Below are 25,878 nucleotides of genomic sequence, written 5' to 3' on the forward strand. Positions count from 1 at the left end.
AATGTCAACTCTGCATTACAATTATAGCTAAATAAGTCAAGAAATGGCAAGAATTGAAAGTGTCCTTTCTGATATCCAATACAGAAATATCAGCAACACAGTCATAATGCAGTCAGTCACTGTTATAAGTGATGTAGGCTACTTCAAAATATCTGAATATATTCCACACAACTGGTGCCATAAACTTGTGGGAACTGGTGAATACTGTAAAGCTTCAAAGGTAGTGATGGAAATTCAGCAGCCAATATTACTACAAGGTAGTAGGTGGTGGCACTCACCACCTACTCTCAAAGTAATGTTGCCTACAGTGACTCTACAATGACTGATGAGCCATATAGTTAATTGAAGCCCTGGAAACCACTTCCTAAGATGGGTGGTAATCCTATAACCAAAGGAAGCCTGATGGTCATGTGGGTTAGTGTTCTATCCAGCTGGAACCTGTAAAGGTTTCCATCTGCAGAGTGGATGGAATTTTTTCTCATACTTCCACTCAGGAGTAATGGGGTGGGTCACCCTTGCCTTAAATGCCAGGACTGATTAAAAAAAAAAAAAAAAAAAAAAAAAAAAAAAAAAAAAAAAAAGGATGGGTGGATGGATATCAATACAACTATCTGTGGACTGAACCGTAAAAATGAAGGTCAAAAAGGTACTTTACAATGAGAACTTACTGTATCAATACATTTCTGCAGTAAGCCTGACTAATGAACTTCAACCAAAAAAAGGTAGCCTGTTAATTACTTACCCTTGAATTTGCCATTTCAAACATGTCTCCCTCTACTTTTCTGGCATAAGCAACAAGATTCTGCATTCTCTTATCCAGCATTGCTTGAGGGTCTGGAGTTGGGAAGATGGCTTGTACGCTGAAAAAAAAAAGAAAAAAAAAAGCATCCGTTATATTCAAATGTCATGATATATGAATAATTTTTCTTCTATAAATCAGGTCTCAAGACACTCTCACATAGGTTCTCTTTCTCACACCCATAACCTGCAACCCTCCATGTCCCTAAATATTCCTTTCCTTCCATGCTTAAAAACAGCTGGGGTTCAAACAGCATTTATCAATTAGTAGTTTTAACACAATATCATGTACCTCTCATGTACCCTCCTTTGATTAAAAACTTACTCAATTTCCAGACATCAATATCTCAACATTACCCATCATATATCTGCAGCATATCCAGAAATTTATATACCGGTACTGCACATGTTACCTTATGCCATATATCATCCTGATACAGGCCCTCTCCCATCCTGTCTCTTGCCCATAACACAAACTGATTCTTCTGTAACTAAAGGTTTTCACAACTCTGCCCCATTTACCTACAGCCAGACTTCTTCTATCATGGATGTGGTGGCCACAAATACATCATCATTGTCATCTATCCTTCACCCTCAAGCTGAAACCCCTCCAAATCATGCCATCCTCATTCATATACCTCTCCAACCCATCCCTCCACCTTATCCTCAGTCTCCTCACCCTCCTTCCTCTTTCTCTGTTCCTCAATCAACAGTCCAATATAGTATGGGACTTCCAAATACAGTGAACCTTGGTTATTGTGCCTAGCTGGTACCGACTAACAGAAAATGATGAAAAGTGCACAAGAAGGAATAAACACGTACCACATACTGTAGACATGAGATGGGCTTGAGGTAAGTGGGTGGGATTAAGTCTTCAAATAGGGATTTGTCTTTGAATCCCTGAAAGCCATCAGAAACCACTGATTTTCCACAAGTATTGCCGGCAGAAACCAGCTCAGGCGCACAATAATTTTTTTAAAGCAAAAAAATGTGTGACAGTGGCAGAATGCACATTTTTCTCTAGCTGTAACCAAGTGTGTGATAACCAAAGGATCTCTGTACTGTGCCTCCAAAGCCACCCCTTCCAATATCCGCTTATAATATTGAGGGAATAAAAATCGTACCAGTAATTTTTCTTAATCTCAAGAACTTGAGTTGAGTGAATGTACAGTGTTTCACATAAATACTGTAATTCATTCTCTCTCTCTCTCTCTCTCTCTCTCTCAATACACTCTTGACAAGGCAATAAATGACTGGATGATGAATGAGGCAATAAATAAATAAATGTGTAACATATACCGTGTACTTACAGTTTATGAACCAGGTGATTCCTCAATTCATTGGATATACTTTGGTGCCACTCTTTGGTCCCCTTGACAGGCTTGGCGGTGACGGCACCAAAGCCACCAGGCAACTGGGGTGGTTGGTTTGGCAGGTTTAACCAGGAGTCAGGTAAAGACTGAAAAGATAATGGAACAAACACATTTTATATCTCATCTGCAAAATAATTCCAGGAAAGAGTATATATACCGGTACATTTTTTTTTTCTTTACAACATGCCTACTGTTAACTGCTCTAGTAAGGCAGGGTTGTGCCTGAAAACAGAGCATATTCTCATTTGTCTGCATTCAGTCTCTCAGCTGTTGTATATAAAGGTCTAAAAGGCAATCTTAACCAACCATTTTCCAAAACGAAATAAAAAGCTTAGGTATTAAGTTTAGCTATACAGTCTCAATAATGGATAATAACAAACCAAACAATATGTAACTAATCTGTGAAAGACATTATTCTTTTACCAAGATCAAGGAAATAATAGTTAGGTTGGGTCTTGTTGGATATGCAAGTTATATGAACAAAGACATTATTTGTAAATAATTTGGAACCCCCTCAAGATAAACTTTCATTTTTTAATAGTATAATATGTCCTGTGCATAAGTAATCTCATATTACAATAATACATGCAGTATACAATAAAATGTTGAGTGTGGGACTTACCATTGTACTAACAACAGGGGTGGTTTGATTGATGCCAACATTTGGAGGCTTTCCTATGAGCTGCTGTGGCTGGAGTGTGCTCATGGGTCCAGAACTGGCATTGGGTCCTCTGACCATCATACCTGGTGAGTTCATTCCTTGAGTGGCTGTTTGACCCATCATGGTTCCTTCAGGTCCTTTGTTTGGTACTCCTGGTCGTACCAGCGGTGTTGGCATGTTGCCCTGTGCCGCCCCAGGTACCCCAGTGCCACCACCAGGCACATTACCTGGCACACCAGCCTGGGCATTACCAGGTATTCCCGGCACGCCGCCACCACCTGCTACCTGGGGTCTCAAGTTTCTTATCAATGTGTCTGAAGGTCCAGGAGGCCCTGATATAGGTGGTTGCAGGGAATCTCCTTCATAAACTCTCTTAACACCTCCAGGTCTTGGCCCTGCATTTTGTCCTGGAGGACCTGCTGGAATCTGCCCTGGCACAGTGGGAGGTCCAGGAGGTCCTGGTGGGCCGCCTGGTGGACCCGATATTGGTCCTGCAACACCACCAGGGCTAGGGCCTGGCTGAGATACAGTAGGTGGAATTTGGTTTGTAACTGTTCCTGCTGCAGGTTGTTTTTTATCTGCCTGTTTCAATGGCTCACACACAGGACAATCTTGCCGGGCACAGTTCTTCCAGTGTGAAATGATCTGTCTTGATGATGCACAATGAGGAACCGGGCATGACTTTCCTGCTTGACAGGTTGTCATGTGTTGTAAAACATTCTTCATTGTTTTACAATGAGGCAGGTTACACTGTAGAAGAGAAATAAATACCACATTAGTTCAGTTACGTCTTAAACACAATGAATATAAGTTCAATAGTAACAAAGTCATAACTGCTTTTCACTTACATATCTTGACAGATGCACAATACTGGAACAATGATTGGCATGCGCTACTAAATGCAATTATGCTATGGTTAAATACAGCTACAAAAATGTGCCATTCATGTAACATGGGTGTATATGAAGGGTAGTTCAGAGATGAACTACTAGCATACTTGGTAAACAATATTACCTCCATATCTTTGTAAAAACTTCATCACTTGTTCCTATTTAATCCATTTGAGAGCACTGTTGCATTTTATCATTTTACTCTGAATAATGCCTAACCTGAACATACGGATCACAGCTTTGTTACAGATATCAAGAACCTGGTTACGAGTTCAGAAGTTGAAAATTTCATGGTGAATATTTATGACTGAGACCAAAGTGATTTAAGTGATGTTTAATATGTGGACATGTCTTGCTGCTCTGGAGTTTTCTGTGCTTCTAACAGTGCACTACCCGTGTTGTGAGGTGAATGGAAGAAGTGTTGTATGTTTTCTATGATTTTACACAAACTTTAATATAGAACATACACATTAGAAAGTTTATCAGCAATTTCTGGAAATAACTGATATACCGTAGCTACCAGTACTGTATTAGCAGTTTTAATCCTCCTCCTCTGCACATTTTGAAGTTAAACCATAGACACAGGAGAGTTACACAAGCATTTCAAAATTAACAGCTTGACAAATTAAAAGAAAAAAAGCATAAAGCAAACCACATTCAACAAGGAATTACTGTCCTGTACAGTATGTTGATGCTGTGGCATTTAAATAGGAAGGCATAAATGGAGATGTACTAATTGGCTTTGATGTGAAGGTACAGATGGACAACACATTACAGTATGAATGAATCAGTCAGTGTTTCTATACACTGCAAAGGGCTTTGCAACAAGAGGCAGTGAAGTACAATGGGGTCTTCAAGTAACACTGCATGAGACCCCACTACTTCCACCACTGTGCTTTCAACAGAGCAGCCATCACAACAACTCAAGAGCTCCACTGAACTAGTGTCTCTCTTTACTCCTTTACCCATTCCTCCATCATTATCCAGGTAAGGGAGAGAAGACCATGCATGCAGAGTGAGGAATCTCCTGAGCATCAACTGTACCCCCACAAAATTTTATGCTAGAAGATGCAGAAATTTCTCATAAACATCACTGTGTAGCCCTTTTTCTTTCCTTTTTTGTATTTTTTTTACAATGGCTGATTATTTTGGTTCCCAAGCCCAACTGTATGGTGTGTTTTGTTTTCAAATTACATGAACAATACAGGAGATAATGTGGTTAGAGTGGGGAAAAAAAAAAAAAACTATTGCTATGAATTACTATTTAAAGCACTTGAAAAAAAAAGCAGTGATGAGCATAGTAAAATGTATGGACATGGGGTCCATATCATCTACTAATATACTCACCTGCCTCACCTCGCCATTTGCCTGGCTCTCCCGCCGCTGACATTTATGGGCATGAAGGAGAAGCACCAATTGCTGCTGGATCAACTTTCTTTTCTCTGGATCTGCTGGATTTGGTCTAGGTTGCCCAGGTACCATCTGACCTGGAGCACCTGGACCACCGGGCATGGGTCCAGGAGGGCCAACAGGAGGCCCACCTGGGACACCCTGAGCTCCTGGAGCAGTGGGGCCTGGTCCAGGCTGGGGTCCACGCGACAATGGACCCATGATTCCCATCACATCCTGGTTGGGGTAACGAGGCGGCATTCCACCGATGCCCATGGGGCGCTGGCCTGGCCCCATCCCAGCATTGGTCTGGCCCATACTGCCATCCATACCCTGGCTCACGCCAGGACCAGGGAAGTGGTACCCACCAGACAAGTTGGGCTGACCAATGCCTCCAACACCAGGGTTCTGCAGAAAAAAAACAAGGATTTTAATACACTCAATTTTCAATACAATCATAATACTGTATACTATTTTCATTGCCACCATCCTACCCCCCCTCCAACTTTTTTATCCAAGTATGGATGGGATAAGGTGGGATCCAGAAAATCAGGAAAGGGAAAAAAAGAGAATGGGAACTATCAACAGCACATCCAAAGAAATAGGCCAGACACTCACACTTCATTAAAGCCCACAGAACCCTTGCTCCATCTCAGGCATGACCTCCTCCACATATTTTTGGAGTAGCTTTCTTTAAAGATGCACATCACACTTATACACTTGTCAGGTACAGTGTAACTAAATTTAATTACCTTCAGTGAATATAACTAACAACATACCATTACAAACTTCTGTACACATTCCAAAGTCCTATCTATACAGTATGTGTACACAACTCCCTGTACTGTTGTTTGCAGATGATACTGTGTTGTTAAGTGAAGATGAAGGGGAGCCACAAGGCTTGGTGGATGAGTTTGGAAGAGTGCATAAAAACGGAATCAAAATGTGAATGTAGGGAAGGGTAAAGTGATGGTCTTTGAGAGAAGTGAAGTCAGTGAATGTACAGCGAGATTGGATGAGGAGGATATGGAAAATGTGAGTGCATTTAAGTACTTGGGTAGTGAGACGAGCAAGGATGGAAGTTTGGAGGGTGAAGTGCTTGAAAGGGTACAACAAGGAAGAAAGGTTGCTGGTTCCTTGAAAGCAGTGATAAGAAACAGGGAAGTGAGCGTGGGAGTGAAAAAGCTACTACATTAGCCTACATGACAGTAGGCTACTGTGATACCAACTCTAACATATGGAAATGAAGCTTGGACCTTGTTTGAGGGACACACGTCAAGAGTGAGAGCAGTGGAAATGAGTTATTTAAGAGGAGCCTGTGGACTCACGTGGTGAGACAGACTGACAAATGAGGACGTGAAGGAGCGTTGTGGTGTGGATGTGACAGGAAGCATTAGGAGAAACACACTGAGGTGGTTTGGCCATGTGAGGATGATGGAGAGTGAAAGACTGATGAGGAGTGTATGTGAGTGAGGTGGAGGAAGGGAGAGGGAGGGGGAGGCCAAGGATGATATGGACAGACGGAGTGGAGAGGTATAACAGAGGGTGGGAGGTGTGAGCTGGAAGCAAGGCAATGAAATGGCAGGGGACAGGGTGACATGGATGTAATTTGTTTGTGGCCACCCCTTACAGGATGAAGGTGTCTGACAATAGATAGACAGACAGTGTAAACAATAGTTAACTTCTGATTATCAACCCATATATGTTTCAAAATTCAAGCATATTAACACATGTAACCGACTACATGTGAGTCATGACGCTGCTGCTGTTGCTTAACCCTGATCCACCTGACCAAGCAGCCCCACTGACATGTCACTATGTACACACATTATTGCTCTCCATTATTTTGTCATCTACTCAACTGTCATAACAATCAGTACTTCCATATTTCATCCTATGCAATGTTTTATATATATATATACACACACACACACACACACACACACACACACACACACACACACCTGCTTGCCCACCCACGCACTGCCACCAACACCCACACAACGCCCAGTGCAATGGGTCAACTATTAACAAAACAAACATGGGTCTACACAATTTTGGTTCCATCTAACAAGCTCACCCACGTCTGCAAATATTTTCTTATCCTTTCTAACCTGTTCTTATAGTGTTTTTCTACAAGTGTACAGTAGTTGACAGGCACCCATGGGATACATTAATGTAAATGGGAGTAATTCTAACTACCTGCACCAAGTCTGAAAGGGGACACCAACCCTTGAGGTGTCATTTTTTGTACAAAAATAATTTACCCATTTTATTTATTTATTTATTTCTTATGCATGGAAGAAGAAAGCAAAGGCCAGGAGCCTGCAAACCGTTCCTTCCAAGAAAAAAATAAAATAAAATGAAATAAAAAATACAAAAGAACCAAATCAAGATCCGTTCATTTCGAGATGCCTGGGCACACTGCGTTTGAAAGACTGGAGATCATAGGAAGTAGGAAATACAGACAACGGGAACAGTTTCAGAGTTGGCCTGTTCCATAAATGATGGACAGCGAGTAACAGTTAACTCTTGCATTAGAGAGTTGGACAGAAAAGGGATGAGAGTTTGTTGCTAGACGGGTGCTACGCAACCATTGCAGAGGTGGAGGGACACGAGCAGACAGTTCGGAGGAGCAGTGACCATTGAAGTAGCGACAGAAGAGGGATTAAGATGCAACAGTGCGACGAAGAGACAAGAGATCTTAATACTATAGGGTGTGGTTATAAACAAGTCACTTCCATGTCACCTTGTCCTCCACCATAAAGCTGTCCTTCCTCTCAATCACACCATCCTCATTCATACAGCTCTCTACCCCACCCTTCAGCCTCATCCTCAGTCTCCTCCTCCCTCTCCACCTTACTTTCATAGAATCTTCTAGCCTTTCTCCATCCTCTCCTCATCACCATACTATCTCAATTCCTTAGCTTCCTCAACTTCCATACATCTCTTCTCACATACAGTACTCATTTACACCTATACCCACTCCCTTTCTTCTTGGCATTCATAACATCTACGGTACTATATAATGATAATAGGCCATTTTGGGGAAACTTAGTTCTTTCAGCCCAATATCATTTGTATTTCATTCCTGTTACCACTAAATTATTTTATTCAGCTTTTAAGAGGACCCTGGTAGAGAAGTGGTTAATTAGGTTTGTATCTAACCCCAGCACTTAAAAAAAAAAATAAAATATATATATATCCTAAATTGAATAAAACCAACTTAAGTCAATGGATTCTTTCCAAAATGAAGCATATTTTGTGGATTAGAGGGCTAAGGTAATGGAAACTATAACTTCTTTTCTAACATTTATCACATCACTGTTTTCCCTTTACCTTAAATACCTCAGTGCAAATGTAGCGAGGAGTACAGTGGTGGTTGTTTAGAAAGAAGGAAATTCACCACGTCAAGTGTCGATACATGACAGAAAACTTCTTTGTGGAATATTTAAGCATTTTTGTGCACTGTCTGAAAAAGAGGAGGAGAAAAAAAGGATGAAAAGAAGTGGAAAAGAGGAAACGGAGGAGTATGTTGAGAAGAGAGATGATGATGATGATGATAAATAGGAAGATAATGAAGATGATGAGTAGTGTGTGTCACTGTATGTGTTTTGTTTATGGTGGAATCATGGAAATACATAATCAAAGCCATATTTATAAACCTCCTAACCCCAAAGTGTCTGATATTGATCACAGAGACTGTATACACATTTGCCTTCACTCACACAGCCACCAAGACTCCAAAATCCATCTGAATATTAAAGACTAGGAAAAACAAAATGACATGATAGATATATGTTTTGGAGACTTGCTTATCAGAGAAACTTGCCAGGATCTTAAACCTCCCTCCTGATTAGGCCCAGTGATAATCCACATAGCTCTCCTTATCACTTGTATCACTAATTTTCAAGGTTAAGGATTATGCAACCAAAACTTGCACTCCTACATTTAACAACCACTTAAAATCCTTCAGAAGCTCTAACAGAATCATACCAGCATTTGCAAACAATCATTAATAATCTCCAGGCAAACAACCTCCAACAACCAATTTATACTACTACTACTACTAAGCGTCCTCACCCTGCCCTAGGGTAGGAAAGGAGGTTCAGATGATGATGATAAGAAAAATAATAATAAGAAGGATGATGATGATAAAAATAACGGCTAATACTGTAATAATAATGATAACACTAATCCATCCATCATCCAATCCTACATTGCCCCATGAGGAGCGTAGGAGCTGATAATAATAATAATGTAATAATAATAATAACAATAATGGAAAAAGCATAGCTACACTATTGTTTTTTCCATCTACCTATCTCTAGCTCAGAAGTCAATCCTACAGGGGGTGACCACAAACAAATCACCTCCACATAATGCTGTCCCCCACTATCAGGTTGCCTTAACTTCAACTCACACCACCTTCATTTGTATACACTATCTCACAACTCTATACCTCTGCCTATTCCCTGTCTTCCCATCCTCCTCTACCTTACTCATACACACCCTTCAAGTCAATCTCCCATCATTCACAATCTCACCCCAAACTGGTACCATTCTATCAAAGCACCCACACCTGTTTACAAGTACTGTAACTTCCCACAAGCACTCACAGTAGATGACACACACCTATGAATTTGCTAAAAGACTTCACAGCCTATCAACAACTCCAACCCATAGATACTGGGAGCCACAGACATTGACAAGGATCCTGCATGTGATGGCAATGTGTACCCTGGGTGGAGTGATGTAGCTGCAACATTCACTCACAATGCCAAACCACCTCAATTCACTGCATCGTGCTGTGGGAAGGACCCTGGTCTGACCCTGGCAAGGCATTGTATACCAAAAAGTGTTAGTTCCTTGCAGTGTATATACTGTACTGTACTGTATCTGTAGGATGGCACCACAGACACAGCTGCTTACCTGTGGTTGAGAGGTCTGCTCTGCCAGAGAGACAGGGGTTAAGAAGCAAAAACTGGAACCTACTAACTCCCTTACAACCATAAACAATCATACACACATGTATACAGTAGTACACTTTAGTCGTAACATCACAACAAATTCTCTGAAAATATAATAATATATAATCTATCACAAACTAGTGAATAACCTGGCCATTACAGCTATCTATAATGTAAAGAAGTATCAGTTAAACCATTATGTACCAAACAAACTAATTACAGTAACTACAGAATTGGCTAAAACCACCCTACTGTACTATACACCTTAAGAATCAATACAGTAGCTTATTCAGTACATATATACTGGTACAGTACCGTAGCTACCCTCACCTACGGTACTTTCCTAATGAATAAAAAATAACCATTATATTACTACAATATGAACAGGATTTTGGTAATTGTGTATTAAATCCAAAAGTTATATGACCAAAGGTGGTCTGGATACTAAGATATAATATACAGTATTCACACACTGGGTGCTGAGGGAATCCAGAATCTTGAAAATCATTAAGCCTGGCCTTAGCCATAAACCTATAGCTACATATGTGTACATTAGCACACCCAAAGGCAGCCAGCTTACTGACATGGTGTCCACCTACAAGCATGTGTGTCAGGGTGCAGGGAATGGGGGGGCAGGGAGGGGGATCTAGAACCTTGAAAATCAATAGACTTGTCCTTTACCACAGACCTAGTATGTATGTATACTAGTACAACCAAGCTGTCCACAAACTGTGATATAGGAACAGTGGGGGAGGAGGGGACGTTGGAGTTAGCTACAACTGCAAAAATCAGTAGGGTAAGAATGGCCTTTTATATTGACCTATTGTGTAGACCAGTTAGGACTAGTGAAATGCAGTATCCATAAGCTGTGATGCACAGTACAGTGCAAAAAGGGGGAGCTGGGAACCTAGAACTGTTAAAATCAACAAACACAGCCCTTAACATTGGCCTACAGTGTGTCAAGTTGCACGAACAAAAGTGGTCCAGCTACCGTACTGAGGTAAGACATCAAAAAGATGTGATGTATGGTGCTGGATTCCGTGGTGAAATACTATGCAGGCCATATTCTAAAATCCTAAGCAGCACAGATGTGTAGCATCTTTTTCTTTTTGATTTATTATGCATATTACACTTTTCATATTCTTTACTATGCTATAATGATGACAAATATCTTTCCTCTTGCTTTCACTAACTCTCCTCTACTTCTCAAACCCCTTGCTACAGCACAAAATTCCCATGCATTCTTGCTTCAAATATATCAGTAAGGAAGCTTTCTTGATATATATACCAACACACAGTCTACAATTTTAATACACTTCAAAACCTAAAGATAACTTAACCAACTGTAGCACTACCTTCATCCCTCAAAGTAGCTGCACATTCAGACTGAAAGCAAGTCTATCTCAAATCCCTCACTCACACCTTATCCTAGCAGCAATATCTAACAATCAACACTTATGCACTGTCTCATGATGCCTTTCTTCATTAATGCAACTTCTTCCTGACAACTGCATCCATCCTTTTATGAAGTAGTTACATGTAAAGTCAGATACAGTCTAGTCGCCTTTCTTGCCTCTTCTCATCACTGGATTCATGATGCTTGAGTGAAATGGACGAAGGAGCATATTATCACTCACAGATGAATGACATTGCATGCCATAGTCAAGTACATCACACTCCAGCATCTATGAACGAAAGGCAAGAACGGTGAATGGACCTTATTTGTTTGAGATCAAATGGGAAACAAAACCAAATTTCAAACATTACTAAAACATATGATGGAAAAATAATCAAGTCTGCCCTGTCAGTAAATTATATATAAAGTGGAATGTAGTCTAATGCTTATCCTCACAGGTGTTTTAAAACTGACCATCCCAGGCTTGCCCACACTCTCACAATCTCATGTCTAACCTCTGTAATCAGGTGACACATTTCCTGGACAATTATTGCTCTACTACTGGTACATGATTTTATTCAACATTAGTGAGTATGACTTGGAGTGAAGGAGTTAACAAATGCATTACCTAACCAATACAAACAGAACTCTCTCCTAGGCTACACCTAATCTATCTATGTAGATATCTATAGCCCAATGCCCTAATCCTGCAAAGGGTGGCCGCAGACAAAACACCTCCAAGTCGCTGTCACCCACCATTTGACTACCCTCCCCCCAACTCACTCCCCCCTCCCTCATATACCTCTCAACTCCCTCCCTCCACCTCACCTACATACACCCTCTTAGTCAATCTTTCATTCTCCATTCTCTCCACATTTATCATGTAGAAGAGGTTATTAATACAGCCTAAGACACTCCATATCTATCTGAGTGCATTTACACCCACTGAACCAAGTATCCCTTTACCTCAGCTCTTGGCATAAGTTATGATGAATCCTGTCCATGTATGTGAGTGATGATGGCCTTCTCCTACAACATCTGTGAGATGATTTTGTTTCTTAGCAAAACTGAATGTGTGCATTTCTTCATGTCCTGAGGAAGAATGTCTGTGTTATGGTCTGGGCCTGCTGCTTTGGAGTTTCTGATTATCTGTGGAACTGGCAATGTGAATGGAGGTGGTATTTATGTAAATTTTATCTTTTATCAACATTTCAGTTGAGACTGGTTTTGTGGTTGATGGATTAATACCTCACAGCAGTTAACCAAACACTGACAGCTTGTTTACTGTTGATATGTATGTGTCAATACAAGTTCAATATAAACAGTCAACTTGCATATACCGCAGGTTTGTTAGTCATGGTATTCTAATTCAGGGTAGTTTTCCAGCCAAACCATGATCACTTCCTACATGGCAGTAACCAATTTAACCAACCTGATAGTTGCAGTCACTGTTCAAGTGGCTCATTACCAGGAGGTTTACAGGTCACAGCGTTGTTTACTCTAGTCAGGGCTGGACGCCAATCATAGTCACGCATGACAAGCCAATCACAGCACTTCCCACCCATGCCTAGTGGCACGCAGGAGCACTAGTCCATCCTGTTGTCCCCATTACTACCACTCTTGCCCCGTGCTGAGAGGCCATAGTGTGCCTCAAGCCTCAGAATCCCTCCCCCTCCCACATCCACCTGAGCATTGTCGTCAGTCAGGAGGTGGGAAGCAACCTTACAGTATTGCTCATTCCCATTAAATACATGCTTTACATACTGTTTTGAAAGGGTGTTAGTGCTCACTGGTTACTAGTCGGGTGTAAGTACTGTATAGTGGTAGGGAACAACTCTGCCATGAGGTTAGGCTCATAAGCAATTTTCCCCATAAGTTATGCTATTTATAATCTGTGGAATTTCTGTCATGGTAGATATTAAGACTAAAATAAGCACAAATTACCCAAGCTGACTACATTTTAATTCCCTGGTGTTTATTCTATGTCAATATACCATAGCCCTTTTACCATAACATGGCCTAGACTTTTGTCTTTTTGCAGATTATCTCAAATAGCTCAGTAGCAGAATAAGACAATACTAAGACATTACATCCTTTCCATAGCATTTTTTCATGACTAGCATCACATCCTTGGGTTTACCTTGTTACAACTCAGTATTAAACATAAAAGTAATTTTAGGACAAGTCAGAGTAAAAAGGGTATAGCAATCCTACTACCCTTGGGTCCCTATTAACTATTAAAACCAAGATGACATAAACATGCCTTTTTTACTTCTTTGCAAAGCCCTTGATGAAGGCACAGGATGCGCTGTTCCTCTACCCTAATGTTGGCTGCTCTTGTTCTGCAGCGTGCCTAAACCCTATTCTAAAAATCATCGTCAACATTTCTGATGTCTTCCACCTTCCTGGGATCGTCCGGACACGGACCGGCTGTGACAAACATAATTTGTCCCATCCATCCTGTCACTGTTTATTACATGTCCTTTAATTTCAGGTGGCTCTACACTGAGTGATAGGCCAAATGGTTTCCTGTAACTCAGGAAACAGTTCACTATGCTGGGTGGTATCCATATAAACAAAATAATGGAAAGACGGGAAGCTTACTACAGTGCATGTTAACTGGGTGGAGATGCAGCTGTGGCATCCACCCAGGAACCAAACATCCACATTAATCCCAATGCCACACTGTGCAAGGCACTGTCAGCCACATATGAACACTGGCTCACTGCACTGGGCAGCTCTGCATGGGAGGTTGCTTGCTGTGGTTGATGGGTCTACTTGCTCAGACAGACTGGGGTAGCAAAACAACAACAAATAACAAATTGTGAAAGCATACCTGACTAGAATACTAACCTTCAAGGCAGATTCTTTACTTAATATGAAAGAAAAACTCATATAAAGCTTGACAGCAACTTTCTGGAGCCTGGGAGAATTATACTCACATAGCCTACAAAAACAGTTTAATGAGAAAAAAGTTTCTGCATGACCTAAGGAAGGTCCAGGTCAGGCCAAAACTGTTGACCTGTGCTTTCTTATTAACAGCATTCCATATTTGAATAAAATTCACCCATTTGAATAATTCATGATGACAAAATGTAGACAATATTATTTACTTACTGAGAATAAGCTGCTGTATCAACCGCTAAGGTCATCAGCTGCATATGACGGGACTCAAAACAGCAACAAGCAAAGACCATCGATCATCATCATCATCATCTCAACCTCATTTCCCCAACTAAGAATGAGGTAAAATATGGTCCAGAAATTAAGGCATGATAAAGTATGATAATGCAGAACTATGGTAATCAAACAATGCCCAGTGAAATGGGCCACGCGTTCATTCACTTATTATTCATGCACTCGAGTCCTACCTCCACTTCACAGGCATAACCTTCTGCAAACTATTTTTTCTCCTCTGCAGATGTGCTTCCACACTGTCAATGAAACACAGCCAACCCAACAAACATCATGTTAAGAATGGGGTGCCATAAAGAAAACTGTACGGTACTAAGACGTAATTCAAGAGACAATTAACTTACTTGTAATCTTGGTCCGAGCTGGCCGGGTCCCAATCCAGGGTGGCGAGGTGCCATACCCTGAGGCCCGGCATTCATGGGTTGGGGTGAGGGTCCTCGTAGGTTAGGTGGCACCATTGGTCTGTTCAGGCCGGGTAATGGACCGTTGGGCATCCCTTCGTTCATCTGGGCTGCCATGGGGCCACTCATGTTCATAGTCGTTACCACTCCTTGTGACTTGTTCATCGAGTTCATTGTGTTCATAGTGCTCATATTGGTCATACTTCCAGCCATACCCACACTGTTTGCCATACTGTTGTGTCCCATGGAGGTGTTTGTGTTCACCATGCTCATGGAAGAGACTGCACCACTTGACGCCATGGACATGGACATTGTTCCTGCTACACTGGCTGCCAGAGAGTTTGCTATACTATTAGGCATATTGTTCAAGCTATTTACAGAGTCATTTATGCTTAGTGGTTGGCTGGAAGTTGGGACACCACCCATACCAAGATTTGTGTTCTGTGGCGACTGCATTGGTCCTCCTCCATGGGGACTTTTAGAATTGGTCAATGCATTCACAATCATATTGTTTTGGGTGGGCATGCTATGTGGGCCGGTGGGCATGGCGTTGGTTGGCGCCATGGAGTGTGGAGGTGTCTTAGTCTGTATGAGGTGTGACAGCTGCTGTGGGCGATCCCCAGGGCCGGCCCCTCCCCCACCACTGTTCTCCATCATACCATTGACACCACCACCACCACCACCACTGCTGCCACCACCACCGCCACCACTCTGAGAGTCGCCAGACCACATGAGGTCGTCTGGCAGAGCATTCTCCAGCATTGTAGCGAAGTCATCTGAGAAGAAAAAACAATATGAGAAGCTTTGTACACTGTATGAATTCTACATTAACTATATAACATCTTAGCTGCTTTGCTGTAAATAAAGTGTCTGCATCCCTTTTCCATACAGTTCTCTCCACAAAACTTACATTTAAAAAAAAAACACACACACACACATACACACAAAGCTACTTCCAATCAACCAATTACCATGAATATGGTGTGACATTCAATATTGTGTTCAGCAATAAGAATACAGTACTTAACCCAATACTACATACATGACTACAAAAGACATTGACAGACGGGCCTATAGCTACCAACAACGTTGTACATACATAACTTGGTGTGTCAGTTCCTTAAGGTTCAGCAGTCCTCCTATAGTACGGTACCGTACATGCAAACACCATCTACAATGCTTCAGCATGTGTGTGTGCTTTCATGCCTATATCTACTTATGTCTGTTAATTTTTGTCAAATACGTGCATGATTACTAATACAGTACAGTATTCAGTACAAAGGAACAGTATTATGCTGTGTCTACCTGGCCAAGAACCAACAAGTGCCAGTCAGTGCTCTGCCAGTAAGCAGGACAGCAGTGAGCGTTATGGTTTTCTGTTCACTGAGTGAAGATGGCAAAAGTTAGAGGTGGATCAGTCGCAATGCTCCCATGTTTGTAAACAAAGAAAAACTTCAATCACATACTGTACTTCAAGTGTGCCATTCATGAGCTTTTTCTTGCCTATACAGAGGCAAAACTTTACCAAAGTCATTGTGGTAAATGTAACTAACCATTACCACTGAATATAGCTGTAAATAATGTGATGTAAATATATGAAGTGACCACATGTTGGGACAAATTTCTTCCATGTACTTTCAACCCCGGCCAAACTTCTTGATCATGGTCATCCTATTTTCTTTCCATCGCTGCATTTCTGTCTGGAGAAGCACCCAGTACATCTAATAATGGATCTTCAATTATTTTCTCAGAGTATGCCGAGCAGCCAAGAGACAAGCCTCTGCCATTTTGATTGTTTTGGGATGGACTCCAATTTGTTTTGGGATGGACTCCAATCATCTGATCAAGCGTCTACTTGGCCGAGTAATTTTTCACTCACCCAAGTGTCTACTTGGCTGAGTAATTTTTCACTCACCCAAGTGTCTACTTGGCCGAGTAATTTTTCACTCACCTGCACAGCGCAGTATTGACCAAACAGACGCAAGGCAGGTGTAATCAAGAGTGGTTAGCCAGTCCATATTAAGCTGGTGTACTGTAGTACACGTTCTTGCAAATTCTGCACCTCTAATCATTCTACTCCTCAAAACAAATTCAGTTCTTGAATTATTTTCACTCTTCAAATGTTAGCTACCGTATTTCTTTAATTTTACACTCTGCTCTGATATATTTGCACAAAACAGTTCTCAAATATTTATAACTACTATCCTCCTGAAACATCAACTGTGCTCTCTCTCATAGCTACTGGTACTGGTACTACAAACCAATATAAACTGACGTCTTTCTTCAACCACCATTATGTACCTCTGACCTGCAATCACATTAATTTTCTTCTTGAGAATACTGTACCTTACCAGAACTCTATCACACTCACAATTTTGTTGATTCTCTCACTTTAGAGAGAGGGGTGGAGGGAGAGGAGAGAAAAGTGGAGGTTGCTGAAGGTTATGTGCAAGAGGATGATAGTGCAGATGAGACTCAGATCATTCAGCAATTTTGCAGTCACAACTATGAAGTCTTATACCACTTCTGAGACAGGGAAAAAAGTGACAGTAAGCAACTAGTGCTGGGACAAACTAACAGAGAATAAATCAGAGCAGCACTTAATGGGATAGAGAAAATACCACAAAAGAAGCAAGAAAGGACAGAGTGTGTGGGGATATGTTGAATATAGTGGGGAGGAAGTCATGTGCATAATAAATGTACGGTACGGTACGGTGCATAAGTCGTTGTGTGGGATACAGGAAAAGTCGCTACTGGAAGGAAGAACAACAGTACCCTAGCAGTTTCTCTGTACAATAAGAAGAGTAGCAAGGAAGTGTAAATCTCATAGGCTACAGGGATCAGTTTGCTGTGCATATCCGGGAAGATGAAAAAAAAAAAATGAGGAAACAGATGGGTACAAGGAAGAGTATAAAATCATCTTGGGATCAGTCTGTCAAACAAAATCAGGGAAGGCGTATGGTAAAGTACTTATTAGGAAAGCGAGAGGCACTATTAAAAAAAAAAATAATAATAATACAGATGTGAAACAGGAGACAATTTTGTGGAAGTAACTGTAGCTCAGGTACTGAGGATAAAAATTCTAACACAGAAAGTAAGACCAGTTCCATTCAAAGTCCTTCATACTAACTCTGGCCCGATCAGGTGTATTCTGGTCTACTTAAGGAACATTATAATCCAATCACCACAAACTAAGACCAATCACATACATATTTATTTCCAATCCATGCAGACCACATCAAGTCAAGCTGTGTTTAATCATATACATTCAGGTCTATTTACCATTATTCTAGCAACTTCTGGTTCAACCAGATTAATTCTATACCATTTATTCTCCAAACTGCATCTCTTTGGAACTCACTTCCCCAGAACAGTTTCCCCCCAATCTTCAACCTACAGCAGTTTATGTTCAACTGTTACAGATGTTTTATGAATGGAGAACACCTGCAATCTGGTGCATGGATTTTTAAAAATGTTTTTCCTTTCTCTGTTCGTTTTTTTTTTTTGTGTCCGACCCTGGGCAAAGGCTTCAGGGCCTATTCCCAAGTCCCTACTCCCAAGTCAATTGTATATATATATATATATATATATATATAAAAATCCTAGATACATTTTGATCGCTGTAGTTTATCTTCTGCCACATTCACAGACAGTCAAAATAGGCCCAAGGTCACTTTAGAGCCATCAAACTAATTCAGGTCAGGTCCAAGAACCCATGCGTCAAAAACTATGTCTTATCAGTACAGTACTATGTTTTCAAGATATGACAATTTGGGTCTACCAAAATTGTTCAAGGCCAACAGACTGAATAAGGAAAAGACAGATCATGTGGGGTCATGTCTAGGAGGAAGTAGCTATGTAAAAAACTGCTAGGCTATATCAATACACCTCATCAATTTTTTAAGAACTAATGATTCAGGGTTTTCTGATTTGGATGGGGAGGGTGGAGGGATGTGGGTAGGCCTGGCAAGGATGGAGGTGGGAATGGGCAAGAGTAGTTGCTACCGTGTACATATATATATATATATATATATATATATACACACACACCTGTACAATGAAAGTGGGTTTTGTGTGTCGACTGGTAGCTGAACAAGTAATTTTAAATCATAATCACCATTTCAGAACAAAAATTGGGTAGGATGGACACAGAGTTAAAGGTTCAGCTGGGACTGTGCTGGGTGGTGGGCCGATTAGTAAGCTGGCCAGTAAGGTTTAAGTTATAGAGGAGCCATTAAATCAGCAGTGAGAGTAGACAGGAGTTGACGGGACACAAAGAGATGGTGAAGCAGGTCAGGTTGGGTAAACTTTGTATAACTATAGCTACTCTTTTTACTCTAACTTGGGGGGCGGTGAGTGAGACAGAGAGAGAGAGAGAGAGAGAGAGAGAGATGGATGTAAAGAAAGAAGGTCTAATTGTGGGGCAGGGTGGCCATAGGCTTAGTACCAAATATACACCCAGTAAATAATATGTTAGAAAATGTTACCATCCTAACCGAATTTCCAACTACAGTAGTTAATAGGGCAGGTAGGACACAAAAACAGATGGAATATACAAAGCAGAACACTCCACAATGCCCAGTGAGAGGAGTTATAAATCAATACTCATTACCGACATTTTATGGTGACAAGATTTACTCTACAAAACTATAACCTAACATTTGGAGATGCCTAAGTTAACAAATATAATGTCTACAGTCAGCCTACGTGGACACTAAATTAGAAGCAATCATACACGGGAGCATCCTACAGAACCATATGTGTCAAAAAATGGGCTGGAAGATGGTTAGTGCCCCTCCATGTACAACAACTAACACAAAGTCAAATGGCCACCCCATATGGTATTATGGCATCTGGTAATATAGACAGATAAAAAAAAAATCTTTTTAATAAAATATTAAAAAATGGTTTATTTAGCCCACTTTATTTTTTTTTAGCACACATGAAATTTTAACAATATTAACATGACTTCTTTATGAAACCTCACACACTGCACTTGTTCTATAGGCTAAAGACTCTGAACCACTCAATTTCATTATTTTTGGTATACTGATACACGCAAATACAGTACTGCGCAGGGTACCGGTACTGCAAAAAAATCATTATGCAGTGGTTACATAAAATGATGAATACAATACAGTGGCCAAATTGATAACAACAGTACAGCACTCGGTTTATTTTCCAGTACATAAATTCATTCAGGTCACTGTCAGTTCACTTAATGTATACCGTATTCATTCAGGCCAGTTTTAATTCATTCACAGTTATTCAGAACCCTTACCATCAACGTTTTATGCACTCTGGAAATTTTAAATTGTTTCAGCCAAGTTTATATGGTATTTTGTACCTAAGAGCAATTCCACTCCACTTCTTCTGAAAATGGTTCACACAGGGGAACTGAAATCCATTAATGTCAGTTCCATCCAAGAATAACTCAAATTATGTTGGTCTAGGTAGCTAACATCTAACAATAATTTTTATTTTCAAGCCAAATGTGTTAAACTTTGCTTTGTTTATTATCTATCTAGCTATCTATCTACTCCCAGATGCCTTCATACCATGAGCGGTGGCCACAAACAAAGCTTCTCCATGTCACCCTGTCTGCCACCATTACACTGCCCTGCTCCCAGCTAACACTTCCCCCTCTCATATAGCTACCTCTCCACTTCATCCCTACATCTCATCCTCGGCCTCCCCCCCCTCCCCCCCTCCACCTTACTCACATACACTCTCCTCATCAGTCTCTCGCTCTCCATCCTCTCCACATGGCCAAACCACCTCAGTGTGTTTCTCCTAATGCTTCTTATCACATCCACATCACAACACTCCTTCACTTCCTCATTTGTCAGTCTCTCTCTCCATGTGACTCCACATGCTCCTCTCCAATAACTCATTTTTTCCACATAAGCAAAGTTTGACAGCTAACCCTTACCAATATCCTACCTATCCCTCTCTACCCACTCCATCATCTTTTCTCATTTCTACATTAAATTTTAAAGCAAAATTTGTACTTACCTAGAGCTTACCAACCAACCTACACCACCCATCTCACCCTACCCTACAACCACCTCTGCATATCCAGCACAACCCACCCACTTCTGCTTCTCTACTCCCTTTGGTTTTCTGGAAGAGACCTCTGCCAATCACTGTACAACGTCCATTCATTCTTTTTCAGTGTTGCACCCCCTTAAATGTTGTGGGAAAATATCTCTGACTTAGCTTTACCAATCAACCAATAATGTCATCTTCAAAGGGAATGTACCGAATAACCCACACCATCATCTCTCACTGCCCACCACCAACTAAGCCCCTCCTGCCCAGGCCTCCATTTTCTTCCACTCATCCATTCCCCCCTCCCCCCATTCGCACATGGCTTCACAGAGACTGATTGCCTTAGTGACTGGAAAAAAGCAATTATTCACACAGATACAGTACAGGAAAGTTAAGCCTGTTTGGCCCTACTCTTCACAGTAATGAAAAAAGCTGTTACCTGACCTGAACTGGATTGGAACTGCCTCGAGTCTCTACATAACTGAAATAACCTAAGTCTACAATGGATACAGACTGGTGTGAATGATGGATCTAACATGACTGAACTGAACACATGTATTGTAAATGAACCTAACAATATGAACAGATCTCCTTGCACATGAACTTATCTAAGTGGAAATTATCTGACCTAAATGTAGTATTGTACCTGGCACAGTCTAAAACAGTGGTTATTAAAGTAGGAGGAGGAGGAGGAGGAATGGATAAATAATTTCTTGGGGGGGTACTGGTATAAGGATCTAGAGGAAAATATGGAATGGAATGAGTTTAACATGAACCCCTATGTATGTGTGTATCTTTACAAATCCTTAGATTTCTGTTCATTCTATAGGCTATAACTATGTACTGTCTTTTTTCAATCCTTAACAGTAAATTTCTCTTGGTACCCCTCTGTTGCCTACCTGCCTCCCATCTTGTTCTATCAATCTCAGGAAAAAGATAAAGACCCCACAAGGTCTGGCACTAAAGGATAAACCACATTCCAAAGTCAGAACATCAAAAAATTGCCCAGTGGTCAGCTTAGACTCAACTTCTCATTCAAAGCACAAACGTTTATATTTAGATAAATTTCCAAACTGCTGGTCCCCTGCTACGCTGGCCCTAAATTGGACTGAATATGACCATACCTAACCTAAAGTAGCTGACTGGCCCTAAACTGACCTGCAGCAGCCAGCATGGGTTTAAACTGATGAGAAGACTGGATGTACCGTACATAAAAAAAAAAAAAAAAAAAAAAAAAAAATAGTGACAAGGGACAAAATGACTTGAATGGAGAGTTTGGATCATATATGGGTCTGATCTGCCCCATGCATGATCTGCTTGAACCTACAAAGTCCTGAACCGATCAAAATTGGTTCAACAGGACCACAAGAAACACTAATACAGTATGGTACATTGAATCACAGCTACAAACTGGGGAGTGATTGCTGGTTGCTACCTTACTTACAGACTTCTTCACAACATTATCCCCTCTCCCTAAAAGCTAAGTGCTGCCCTCCCAAAACGGCCATCTTCAATACACTGTATGGTACATAATTTGCATTTCCAGTAGATATTATAAATTCCGACAAAGCAGTGGCTAAAAAAAAAAAGGAGGGGGGGGGGGGCTCTTAGGAGCAGCTGTTTTATATATAGACCTATATATATACCTGTATATATATACAGCATATGGAATGCATGGAAAGCAAGCATGATTAGATGTGCTAGGAATACAATAATGTTGCATTGCAAAGTACAGTACTTGCATAGGCTAAGTGAGAAGAAAGCATGATAGGCTATGGAGGTAGAAAAGGCAGAGGAAGACAGAAGTAGCTGGGGCAAGAAAAGGAGTTGAGGTGGATTAAGAGGGTAGCCTAATACTGAGAAAGTTACATCATGAGAGAGAACTAAAATGATGTCTGGAGGAAAACTGACTGTGAATTCTAACACTTCAGGAGGAAAACTGACTGTAAATTCTGACACTTTAGGAAGTGTCGAAGTGTGGTAACTTAAAGTGGAACACAAGCAGGAAAATATAAATGATGAAACCGTAAGAGAACTAAGGGTAGATGGGAAAACTTCTGAGGTGGCGTGATTTGGCATGGTGGTGCACAAAGAAGGATCCGGAATGTGCTGCCCAATAACGTGACACTGGCAGAAGTGTTGGAGAGCTGTAAAAAGCTAAAAGAAGATTTGGAGTGCAGCAGGTACTCATAACATACAACTTTAAAATCCAGTGAGACTGCCATAAACTGTTTAAGGGAAATACACCAGCTAAAGGATGTGGTGTTTTTAAGGTACAGTATATACTTGTACATTGTAATGATAGAATGCAATGCAGGAGTGCCAAGAACTGTCTATGGGAAAATGCTGGAAAGACTGGATGAATGAACTCTACCAGTACTTTAGCCAGAAGTATGGGAGAATGAAATGAGGGCAAGAATCATAAAATAAGTTGACTAGTACAAACTAGTAAAAGGCATATGAAAAAAAAAAAAAAAAAAAAAAAAAAAAAAAAAAACTAGTAAATGAAGAACAATGGGTGACGTGTTTATGAGATATTTGTTGCAAGGAAAAATAATGGAGAAAGAATATAAGAACTGCAATGATGCCAGTAAGGCATTGGTGATTTTGAAAAAGCATACAAGGCAAACAGGGAAGGATTACGGAAGGTCTAATGTATGTACAGTACTTGTGTGGAAGGAAACCTGATGAAGTTATAATGAAAGGATAATTGGACGACCCGTGTCAGTACAGTACGGTAGTTCAGAAACAGCGTATGAGTGAAACAAGGATATGGTTCTTCATTACAGTACACTTGTAATTTTAGTGCAAAGAACTGAAAATCAAAAGCTGGAAGCCTGCAAAATGTCATCCTTTCCCAGGAAAAATTTAACAAAAGTGAGCCAATATCAAGATCCGTTCACTTGAAGATACAATGACACACTGCATTTAAAAGATTGAAGGACATAAGCAAAGGAATATACATTACAGACTGAGGTAGATAGTTCAAGAGCTGTCCAGCTGCACATGGTATACAAGGACTAAGGATATTGGTTGCCTCTTGTATCAGATAGTTAGGCAGAAAAGGAGTGAGACTACACTGCTGGATAGGTACTGCATGCCCACCATAATGAGGGACAGATGCAAGTAGACAATTCACAGGAGCAGTGATTGATGAAATACCAGTAGTGATGGCAGAAGGAGAAGGAAACAACACTGCAGTGAACATAGGTTCATGGCATTCAGTATGATGACCAGGGTGAAGACAAAAAGCTCTTGACCCCATCCCGTTAAGAGATGTAGGCTATGCGGTCAGCCCATCCCCCTCCAACAGGAAAAACTGAACTCCACACTGGGATAAATAAAGCCCTTACACAAAGCTGACATTGTGCACAGCTTGAAAAAAAAAAAAAAAAAAAAAGTACGAATCAGTTCAGCACACCCGTCTGAGAAAAGAGAAGGGTCCCAAGAGAGAAATTCCAAGAATGATGATGGGTAATGAATGGGGTTGTATTCATACAGTTGAAAATTAAGGGCTGTCCCTGTGGAGAATTCTGGGGGCTGAAATATGGAGGAAATGTGTTTTTGATGCATTAAAAATGACAAGTTTCTTTTACCCCAATCAGAAATTACAAACAAGTATGAAGTCAGGCATGCCACACCCTCTTTCTGTGATTGCAGAATTAACTCATTCATTGGACACTGTGAGGGGTGGAAAAGTGAAGCAGAATGGAGTAACAGCACATCTTACGGACAATCTGAGTTCATGAAAGGCCAGGCCCTGTGGAACACCCAATAGTTAGCTTAGGAAAAGGGATTTCTACAACAGAAGCCAAAGAACAAGAAAGGAAACTAGAGATGAAGGCACAGACAGGGCAGTTTGGAATGTAAAATTTGACAGACACAGTCAACAGCCTTTGAGATGTCACGTTCAAGAGCAAAAGTACAGTAGCTAGATGCTCGATTTAACGAACACTGATTAAGCGAAAGCCCGAGATAACAGAATTATCTTTCTCCGGTATTTCTGCCTTATTTAATGGACAATTTTAGTTAAATTGAGCATAATTCCATTAAGGAAATTCCATACACAATAAAGAATTTCTGTGGGTATTTATTATGGGTTCAGATTGCTGTGTGTAGCATTGAGAGTTACCTAGTTTGCTAGGTTTGGGTTGCCTTCAAGGACTTAGAAGAAAATAGCTCCAAATACCGGGAAACTTTCCTTTACAATGAGCCTTGGTTATGGAACTCGATTTCGTGGAAATTAGGGATAACGGTAAAGGAATGGGGGTTGACTGAATCAGCTCATTAAATCGAGCATCTACTGTAGCTATATACATTGTGTGCCATACAGTATTATACATGACATGAAAAAGACCAAAAGAAGTATGGTAACTGATATGAAAGTGATACTGTTGACAAACTAATTAGATCTATAACAGCTTGCTACTAGTGAATGGTCAAGAATTTTGTCCATATTTGTGAGTGGTGAAATTTGGATACTGATGTCGGGAAGAAAAATGTGATGGGTATCTGGAAGAAATGGGGGTCAACATGATGCACTAGTGAATGGAGAGTAGTTGGTGGAAAACAGTATTTAAAAAGGCAACTTACCAGTACCTTGATGCAGTAACAGGAAAAGACAACATATGTAGCTCTTATGATCCAAGGGTAAAAAAAAGCATGCTTGGATGATCACACAAAAAAGAATGGACAGCTACCCAGTAAAAACAGAATACAGTATACCATACAGCAGGGGTCAGCAACCTACAGCC

The 25,878-nt window shown here is 40.7% G+C and overlaps 1 protein-coding gene across 1 annotated transcript in view; it reads right to left on the reverse strand.

The window, feature by feature from the left end:
• The window catches only part of nej (CREB binding protein nejire), a 48,382-nt gene that overhangs the window by 17,274 nt on the left and 5,230 nt on the right, over positions 1 to 25,878 (reverse strand). Inside the window, exons 2-6 of the mRNA XM_080286828.1 lie at positions 15,017 to 15,849; positions 5,070 to 5,519; positions 2,794 to 3,582; positions 2,109 to 2,257; positions 743 to 860 (exon numbers count right to left, since the gene is read on the reverse strand). Of these exons, the coding sequence (XP_080142954.1) occupies positions 743 to 860; positions 2,109 to 2,257; positions 2,794 to 3,582; positions 5,070 to 5,519; positions 15,017 to 15,849 (2,339 nt within the window). The remainder of the gene's footprint in view (positions 1 to 742; positions 861 to 2,108; positions 2,258 to 2,793; positions 3,583 to 5,069; positions 5,520 to 15,016; positions 15,850 to 25,878) is intronic.

Source organism: Coenobita brevimanus, chromosome 114 (genome assembly GCF_032717465.1).
Source record: "Coenobita brevimanus isolate Jiangsu-jjx chromosome 114, ASM3271746v2, whole genome shotgun sequence".
NCBI classification, from domain to species: domain Eukaryota; kingdom Metazoa; phylum Arthropoda; class Malacostraca; order Decapoda; family Coenobitidae; genus Coenobita; species Coenobita brevimanus.